Raw genomic sequence first — 9,431 nt, 5'->3', positions numbered from 1 at the left:
CGGGCAGGTACGTGCCGATCCGAAGCCGGGAACCAGGAACCTCTTCCGGGTCTCCCACGCGGGTGCAGTGTCCCAATGCATTGGGCCATCCTCAACTGCTTTCCCAGGCCACAAGCAGGGAGCTGAATGGGAAGTGGAGCTGCGGGGATTAGAACCGGTGCCCATATGGGATCCCGGGGCGTTCAAGGTGAGGACTTTAGCAGTTAGTCCACGCCACTGGGCCCAAAAATAAATAAATCTTTAAAAAAAAAGAAAATAAATGGAATAATGGCCGGGTGCATGAAATGAATGGCCTAGCTAGTGGAACTTCTCCAGTTCGGTGAAATACCCTGTAGCATCACATGCCTGGACCAGCTGCTGGAGCCCAGAGGAGAGCTGTGGAGAGGCCCTTTGGGGCACTGCCACTGAGGCCGTCTTGGTTTTGGAGCAGAATGGTCTCCCTTCCTGCTTCTAGCCACACCAAAGCTCTGCTGGCAGGCTCAGAGGTGAGTTGAGCTGCATTCTGGGCTAGCACACAGCACGTGTATCTGACAGGGTTCCCCAGAAGTCTGGCTGAAGTCTTTGTGAATCTGTGCACTGATTCTAGATGGAAGCTTCATGACGTCCTCCACGTGCTGCTGCAAGGGCGCCTCCACCTCGCCTGCTGTACATACCTGCCCAGAAACTCTCTTTCCTCCTTTTTGCAACACATGCCCACTCCCATGCTCACAATCCCCCACCCAGCAAAATTCCACGCAAAGGTTGAGAATCAGCACAGGCATCATCTCCTCCCAGTGGCAGGCAGCAAATCCCAAAGCCGGATTGGTCGCCCTCTGCTGGACTTCCGTGGGACGTCACTGCAGCATGGCACTGGAATGAATTTCAAGCTCTGTCTCCTGACCGCGTGCTTATACATGCCACTTACAAGTCTCTGGTGCTTTCCTGCTGGAATGCGTGAAGCCCGACACCATGAAGGAGTCGGAGGGAGGAACCTGAACAGATCCTCTGACAGGACACTGACTCTACAAATAAACGCAGGAAGCATGGAGGTAAATAACCCAGAAGAGGCTTTGGAATGTGACCCACTGGAATACACTTGGCTCGGGTTGGGGCAGACCAGGCTGAGTCGGTTCACGTCATCCACTGGCAAGCCCAAGTGCTGAAACTGTGTGGGGGCCTGGCCGGGTTTGGTTGCGATAAAAACAAAACAAAACAAAAAAACAACAACAACAACAACAACAGTATAAAACACAAAATGCCAAGGTGAAATGGCCTGTGCTAGCAGGGAATGCAACACCCGACCAGCACTCCTCCCACTGGTTTAGGTGAGGGACGAGAGTGTGATGGGCAGAGCCGGGGAGAGCTGCGATACTCATTGGTTCCAATAGAGGTCGGGGCTCAGAAGAGAGCCAACCCAGGGGTTACAACCACCAGCTGATCGGAGTGATGGACGGTGGCGGGCACTGTGCTTACTAGTAGTACATGTAGGAGCCTGGACTGGGAATGCCTCAAAGTTTTTTTTAGGGGGATTCCCCTGAACAAAATGGAGGAATCAAAGCATTAATCAAAAAAAGATGGAAAATGGAGTAGATGAATCAACCACCTCAGCTTTATGCTTGCAGCGGAAAACTGGACAAGGGGAAACCCTAAGACGGACTATGTCAATCAGTGGACTCTGCACCAGCCTCATCATACCTGGACTGTTGCTGATGATATGTTGGAGCTTCTAATTGATCGAGGTGACGCTCTGCGGGCTCTGCCTACAAACCTGAGAGGGCCTCCCTAAGAGGCCGTTGAACTTGAACTGGACAAGTGGGATGCTGGACTCTGTATGGTGTAAACTTTTAATTAGGGAATCTCAACGGAACTTGAGCTGTGGTTATGCATTGAGGTGAAGGAATTCATGATAGGGGAAGGGTTTGGGGTGAAGGGGGGGAATCCCAGTCATGTAATGCAATGTAATTAATGAATAAATGAATATTAAAGAAAAAAAAAGTCTCTGGTGATTCAGCACAGCCGATTTGAAGAGTATTTATCATTTCACAATAAAAGTTAGGGCACTCTGAAATGTTACAGCTCACATGAAAAACAAATATAGATATTTTCCCCAAAATTTGGTAACAGTTTTTTTTTAATGATTTATTTTTTATTGCAAAATCAGATATATAGAGAAGGGGAGAGACACTTCCATCCGTTGATTCACTGCTCAAGTGGCTGCAACAGCCAGAACTGCGCCAATCCTAACCCAGGAGCCAGGAGCCTCCTCCAGGTCTCCCACGCAGTCACAGGGTCCCAAAGCTTTGGCCGTCCTCAACTGCATTCCCAGGCCACAAGCAGGGAGCTGGATGGGAAGTGGGGCTACCAGGATTAGAACTGGCGCCCATATGGGATCCCAGTGTGCAAGGCCAGGACTTTAGCCACTAGGCTATGGCGCGGGTCCTTGGTAACAGTCTTAAACTTACATTACAAATACTACATTGTGGACCCAGAGCAATGGCTGGGATCAGAAGCAGAGCAGCTGGGACTTGAAGCAGCACTGTGATATGAAAAGCAGCAGTAGCTTAAAAGGCTGCATGACTCTGTATTGACCCTGGGCTTGCAACGTTGTAGCTAATCAGTCTTTGAGCAAGGAGTCAACCGCTTGACCGCACTGTCTAGGTCAGAAATGTCAGGAGTGTTTGTTAGTCTTGCTCAAAGTTGCAACCTTTGATGTGCAAGGTAACGACCTACTTAACATTTATGAAAATCGCTTTTTTGGGGCTGGTGCTGTGGCATAGAATGCTAAGTGTCTGTCTCTGGTGCTATAGCCCATATGGGTGCTGCTTCTTATCCTGGGAACTCCAGTCTCCATCCAGCTCCCTGCTTTGTGGGCTGGAAAAGCAGTGGAGGGTGGGCTAAGTACTTGGACACTTGCACCCACGTAGGAAACACAGAAGGAGGTTCCCGCCTCTTGGCTTCGGATCAACTCAGTTCCAGTCACGTGAGCAGTGAAGCAATGGTGGGAAATTTTTTTTTTCTGTCCCTGGTTGTAAAAACAAACAAATCAATGAAATAGCTCTCTTAGATTTTGTTTACTGTAAGTACATCAATTTGAAGCACCCAATTCAATATTTATTTATTTATTTATTTATTTATTTATTTATTTATTTATTTATTTATTTATATTTTCAGAATTACTAGTTTGTGGGCCCGGCGGCGTGGCCTAGCGGCTAAAGTCCTCGCCTTCAACGCCCCGGGATCCCATATGGGCGCCGGTTCTAATCCCGGCAGCTCCACTTCCCATCCAGCTCCCTGCTTGTGGCCTGGGAAAGCAGTTGAGGACGGCCCAATGCATTGGGACCCTGCACCCACGTGGGAGACCTGGGAGAGGTTCCTGGTTCCTTGGTTTGGATTGGCGCGCACCGGCCCGTTGTGCTCACTTGGGGAGTGGATCATCGTCTGTTTCTCCTCCTCTCTCTATACATATATCTGCCTTTCCAATAAAAATAAAATAAATCTTACGAAAAATTACTAGTTTGTTAAGCCTGGAACACAGTACCACACACAGCCAAGACTTCTTTTGTTCCGGAAGCTATGCCTCTGAGATTAGGGTGTTCGTAGGTTTGCCTTCTTCTGATTTTTAATTTTTGTTTGTTCTGTGCGTGCACGTGGCCGTCGTGGTGTGTGCCGCATTTGCCTGCAGCTTGCAATCTCTAACTACATTATAAAGCCAGAAGCAGTGAGCTGGATTAGAAGTGGAACATCTAGGACTGGAATTTTTGCCCGTATAGGATGCCAGCGCTGCAGGTAAGGGCTTAAATCATTTCTTTTCTTAAATGCAATTTTTAAAAATATGCTCTCTGAGTGGCACCTGATCCACATCTGTAATAAGCTCCCCACGGAGTTTTTGGTCAATTCCCAGGAATCCCGGAGCGCCCCAGGGTCAAGGCGGCGGAGCCATCGATTGCTCCGACATGCTTTTCTATTGTCTGTTCTCAGGCTCGGCCTTCGGCTCATTCTGCCTGGGCGGAAGCATTGAAGAATCTGGCCACTCGGGTGTCACGTGGATCAGAGGCGGTGATGGCGGGCTCCGGGGAGGATGTACGAGAGCTCTTCAAGGCTGGTGTCCGCGCTGCGCTGGAAGCCTGGCCGGCCTTGCAGGTGAGCCGATCGCACGCAGCATCATGCTCAGGGCTCGGGGAGGAACAGGAGCTCGAGCAGCGAGACTCCCTGAGGTGCTTTGTGTGGGTGTCAAAAGCTGCGGGTCCCCAGAGCTGTGCCTGCCGACCGAGCTCGCACGCTGACGTGGTGGGTTCGGGCCTGTCTTCGCAGATCGCGGTGGACAATGGCTTCGGGGGCGTGCACAGCCAGGAGAAGGCCGAGTGGCTGGGGGTTGCGGTGGAAGATTACTTCCTGCGCAATGGTGAGTGTCCCTGCGGGCGCAGCTGTCTGGCAGTGTCGTGGGGATAGGGATGGGAGGAAAGCAGCTCTGGGCGCCCCGCGCTTCCTCCGAGGGGAGAGTTAAAGCCGAGGTGGAGTAAACACTGACTTTGCAGTCGGGATCCTGGAGGCGAATGCATATTACAGCTCTTTGAATCGTTTGCTTCATCATGGACACCAAACATCCATCTTGGCACTGTCCTAAGAGAGTCACATCCTGTAGTTTAAAGCTTTCTTTTTTCTTTCTTTTAAACAGCTGCTTTAAAGAAGCAGATTGAAATAACAAGACACCCAAGTCAATATATTCAGGCTATTCCAATATGTTTTTACAAAATACCATTAAAGTGTCTTACCTCATTTTTAAAATTTTTTAGTACTAAATTGTCCACATCCATTACTTTACAATTTTAGCGCATCTGACGTGGGCCATTCTGCCATTCTGTTTGGTCAGTCATTACGTGTGGGGATCTGCAGAGCGAACGCTGCCTTAGGGGTTAACCAGGAACACCAGATCTGCAAAAATTCCTCATCCATTTTCTAGCACAGAGAATACACAGTTACAACCCTGGATGACAGGCTCTTCTGATAAAAGCTCAGGGGACTGGGGGAGGTGGAGATAGGTCTGAGTTTTGTTTTTTATTAAAAGATTTATTCATTTCCTAGGCAGCATTACAGAGAGAGAGAGAGAGAGAGAGAGATCTCTCATCCCTTGGTTCACTCCCCAAATGGGTGGGCTCAGCCAGGCTATAACCCTGGAACCTCTTGTGGGTGGGGGCTGGGAGCATCTTCCACTGCTTTCCAATACACATTAGCAGACACTTGGACCACAAATGGAGCTCCTGGGACAGGTGTACCTACGGGATGTGGGCATTACAGATGGCAGCTTAATGCACTGTGCCACAAGGGTAGCCCCTGGGCTGGGACTTCAATGACAAGGCTATAACGGCCTTGAGGTGGCGCAGTGAACCATGCGCCTGTGGTGTGAGCAGCTACTGAGTTAGGGACCTCAGTATTGTAGTGAGGGTATTTGCACGGGTGTGGGGTGGGCTGGTATAGAATGCAATGGGGGGGGGGGAAGCGAGGGGAGCAAGACGTGGAAGGCCTGATGGGGCCTTTGATTTTCACCCTTGAGGCCAGGGTTTCCAAAATGCATGCTGAGAAAGACTCATTCCATTAGATCTTTAGCGAAGAAAAAGCTTCTCCAGGCAAATTCTGTTAAGAAAAGCTCTTCTGTTCACCTGCCGCTTGACTCCCGACACTCATTTACATATTCTAGGCTTGGCTAAGGATGAGAAGCACTAAAAAGAAACCTATTTACCTTTGTTTCCCATTAGCCTGCTATGGATAGCTTCCCTTAAAACCCAGCAGAACAGATATTTCTCAAAGGCAAACTATGAAACACTGCAGTCGGTGATAAAAATTCCTGGGTAGGTTCTAAGGTGAGTAATAGGATGGGCTTTGCTGACTAGAAAGTTGAGAAAGTAACCAATGTGGGGCACAGACTGGAGAGGGCAAGACCCATGATGAGAAGGCTGCTTTTGTCAAGGTCATGGAGGCACCGAGTAGGGCGGTGGCGACAGGGCGAGAAGGCTGCAGCCTGGGAGAAGGCTTGCCTGAAGAGGGGCACGGGGTGGGGGAAAGAGGCAGGCTGGAGTGGTTTTACTTCCTCGGCTGGGTAGCGAGGAACCTGAGAGGATGAGAAACAGCGGTTTGGAGTAGAATGCGCTTTGGCTGTGGCCCGTCCCAGGTAGCTGTGAAGCACAGGCCCCGAGGAGGTGGAGGCGGAGGCTGCCCTGGCTGCGAGGCTGAGAGGTGGGGAAAACCAGGGAACAGCACGTGTGCGACAGTGTAAGGAGTTTCGTGGAAGACTTTCCAGTCTTTTTTTTTTTTAATATTTTTATTGGAAAGGCAGATCTACACAGAGAAGGAGAGACAGAAGATCTTCCATCTGCTGGTTCACTCCCCAAGTGGCCCTAGTGACCGGAGCTGAGGTGATCCGAAGCTGGGAGCCAGGAGCTTCTTCCAGGTCTCCCATGTGGGTGCAGGGTCCCAAGGCTTTGGGCTGTCCTTGATTGCTTTCCCAGGCCACCAGCAGGGAGCTGGATGGGAAGTGGAGCAGCTGGGATATGAACCAGCACCCATGTGGGATCATGGTGTGTGCAAGGAGAGGATTTAGCCACTAAGCCATGGCACCGTGCCCCCAACTCATTTTCTAATTCAGAGAAATGTAGAGCGAGTATCAGCGGGATAGCTGAAGGCCAGAGAGGGCTTGGCCAGAGTCTCACAGGAGGCTGGGGCTGTGGAGGCCGCAGAATGCATTCCTGGAGATAGCATGCCCGTTTCTTCTCAGCTTGCCTGCTGGCCTACAGCCTTCTGTATGAGTGGAGCCACAGCTGGGAGCATCTCTCCTCGTAGAGACCTCCAGGCCTTGACTGATGGGAGCTAGCCTGCATCATGGATTGCCCCTGTGCCAGACACTGCATGGGATGGCTCCTCCTAACAGACCTTCTGGGAGAGCATGATTAACCCCACATTACAGATGGGAAAACTGAGGCCTAAGGAGGTCTAAGTAGCTTGCTCCAGGTTTCTTAGAGGGGAGGCCTGTTAGAACAGGCCAGACGTAAGTGGGTGAAGGGCAGGCTAGGAATCAGGATGCAGCCGACTGAAAATTAGGTATTACTGATTAGACGTTTTTAAAAATCGTGTTAAAAACCTGCAATGCAGGGCCCGGCGGTGTAGCCTAGCGGCTAAAGTCCTCGCCTTGAAAGCCCCGGGATCCCATATGGGCGCCGGTTCTCATCCCGGCACCTCCACTTCCCATCCAGCTCCCTGCTTGTGGCCTGGGAAAGCAGTTGAGGACGGCCCAATGCATTGGGACCCTGCACCCGCGTGGGAGACCTGGAAGAGGTTCCAGGTTCCCGGCTTTGGATCGGCACAGCATCGGCCCGTTGCGGCTCACTTGGGGAGTGAATCATCGGATGGAAGAGCTTCCTCTCTGTCTCTCCTCCTCTGTGTATATCTGACTTTGTAATAAAATGAATAAATCTTAAAAAAAAAAAAAGAAAGAAAAACCTGCAATGCAGAGCATTTTAGCAAATGAAAGGCTCATTGTGTGGGCCTCATTGTTTCCCAGAAGTGGAGCCACCAAGTAGGTATTGAATAGTAGTGGGCAGGGCTGAGGAGGTCGGCCCTGGTCCTTGACCAGCCGGCCTTTGCTTTCCTACTTCTCAGCTGACTTGGAGCTTGAGGAGGTGGAGGACTTCCTAGGCGAGCTGATGACCAACGAGTTTGATACGGTCGTGGAGGATGGCAGCCTGCCCCAGGTGAGCTGCTTGTGGTCCCGCGCGCACTGTCTGCGCCTCAGCTGTTGACTTTGGCTCAAGAACCTCCACTCTAACCATTCTCTTGGGCTGTGCATCAAATCCGACACTCTGTGGTTAGTGGAATCGGATCTTTTTAGGTTTTTCCAAATGCTGCGTCTGTCGTTTTATTTCTCTCTGTAGGTCCTTGCCAGCCAGGCCTGGCCCTCAGTCCCATCCGAGGGGCACCTGTGTACTTGAGCTCTGGTTATTCTAGGTCCCCATGACCGGATTGCTCTCCCTTCCCTGCTAGAGGCCTTCCCTTAGTGCTGTAAGCCTTTGTGTGTGGCTGTTTTACTGGTCAACTACTGGGTGTGGGGGCAGGCAGGAGCCCCATTCTCTGCTGGAAAATTCCTTTCCCTTTCCCACTCTGGCCGGCCACTGGCTGCTTCTGTGGCAGACTGCCAGAAAGATGCAGGCTTGCTTGAATGTTTTCTTGGCAGGTGAGCCAGCAGCTGCAGACCTTGTTCTGCCACTTCCAGAGGGGCGACGGGGCTGCCTTGAAGGAGATGGCCTCCCACATCACACAGAAAAAGTGCAAGGTCACAGCCACCGCCGTTAGCACCCCAAAAGAAGCTGATGAGATTGAAGCCGATGTGGACAGTGTGGAAGAGATGGAGGTGAAGGGGGTGCTTTGGAGTGTGGGGTACGGATGGTTTCCGTTTGCTGGGAAAGCATCTGGGGTCACAGAGAAGTGACAAATGGGGGCTGCTGGCATATTGCGTTAAGAGCGTGGGGAACTTAACTGAGGTCAGCGTCCACTCGTCCTCAGCGAGTGAGCGAGCGAGCGAGCGGGCAGAGGCTGGGAGCTGAGCCTGGCTCTCCAGGGGCTCGCGTGTTCAGGGCTGCCCTCTGCTTCCCCACCAGGTCACGGCGACAAGTGATGCAGGTGTTCCTGGAGAGGCTCGCCCCCAGCCTGAGCGCGCTGATCCAAGTGTGCCCACCATTAAGGAAGAGGATATAGTGGAAGATGGCTGGACCATTGTCCGGAGAAAGAAATGAGCAGGGCTGAAGCTGGTTTGGGCCCTTGGTTTGCTAAGTGTTTTTGAGACTTCCTTGTGTGTGTGTGGCGAGGGTTGTGGAGGGTTTTTGACCGCTGGACTGGCTACCCTTTCCCCAGCCTCTCCTTCATTCCCCTGTCCAGTTCGCTCCAGGGTCCCTGTGGGTGATAGGACCCAGCCAACCGCATCCCCTCAGGCCTTAAGATACCTTCTGCGTCTGGAGGCCCCATTTCCCAGCAGAGTGCCTCGCCGGTAATGGCAGTGTAAAGAGGGGAGGGCGCGAATGAGTGTAGTGTGGCTGGAGCAGAAGCTTGAGCTTGCCCCTGGGCAGGTGGATTTGTGAAGAGCAAGGACCAGAAAGAGAACTGGGGCTTGGCACTGAGGGCCTGGCTGGACCAGGAAGGGGGAGGTGAACATGTAAGAGTTGTACGTGAGAATAGCTGCAATGCACGTAGTGTGGCCCGCTCTCCCCTCGCCTTCCTCAGCCTCCCCCAGCAGCCGTGTGTCCCTGCCCACACCCCACGCCTCCCGGCAAGTGCTCCCTCTCTGTAGCCCAGCCTCCCAGTTGGGGTTTCTTTGGGGATGCCAAGACCTTGGCTAAGTGGGCAGCTTGGGAGCTTGGGGCTTTGTTTGCTCTCTCCTCCAACTTCTTTCTTCGTGCTCGCGCATCCCA

The 9,431-nt window shown here is 51.9% G+C and overlaps 1 protein-coding gene across 1 annotated transcript; it reads left to right on the top strand.

Annotated features, from left to right (window-relative positions):
- Window positions 1-4,005: 4,005 nt before the first annotated feature.
- Window positions 4,006-9,269, top strand: TSR2 (TSR2 ribosome maturation factor). The gene is made up of 5 exons (XM_004598299.2): window positions 4,006-4,119; window positions 4,291-4,381; window positions 7,630-7,721; window positions 8,201-8,377; window positions 8,625-9,269. Exons 1-5 carry the CDS (start codon window positions 4,039-4,041, stop codon window positions 8,757-8,759), a joined length of 576 nt encoding a protein of 191 aa, XP_004598356.2. The 5' UTR covers window positions 4,006-4,038; the 3' UTR covers window positions 8,760-9,269.
- Window positions 9,270-9,431: the final 162 nt, after the last annotated feature.

The sequence above is a fragment of the Ochotona princeps genome, chromosome X (assembly GCF_030435755.1).
Source record: "Ochotona princeps isolate mOchPri1 chromosome X, mOchPri1.hap1, whole genome shotgun sequence".
Lineage (NCBI taxonomy): Eukaryota > Metazoa > Chordata > Mammalia > Lagomorpha > Ochotonidae > Ochotona > Ochotona princeps.
The sequence above is the reverse complement of the archived record's forward strand: the minus strand, read 5'-3'. Positions and strand labels throughout refer to the sequence as shown.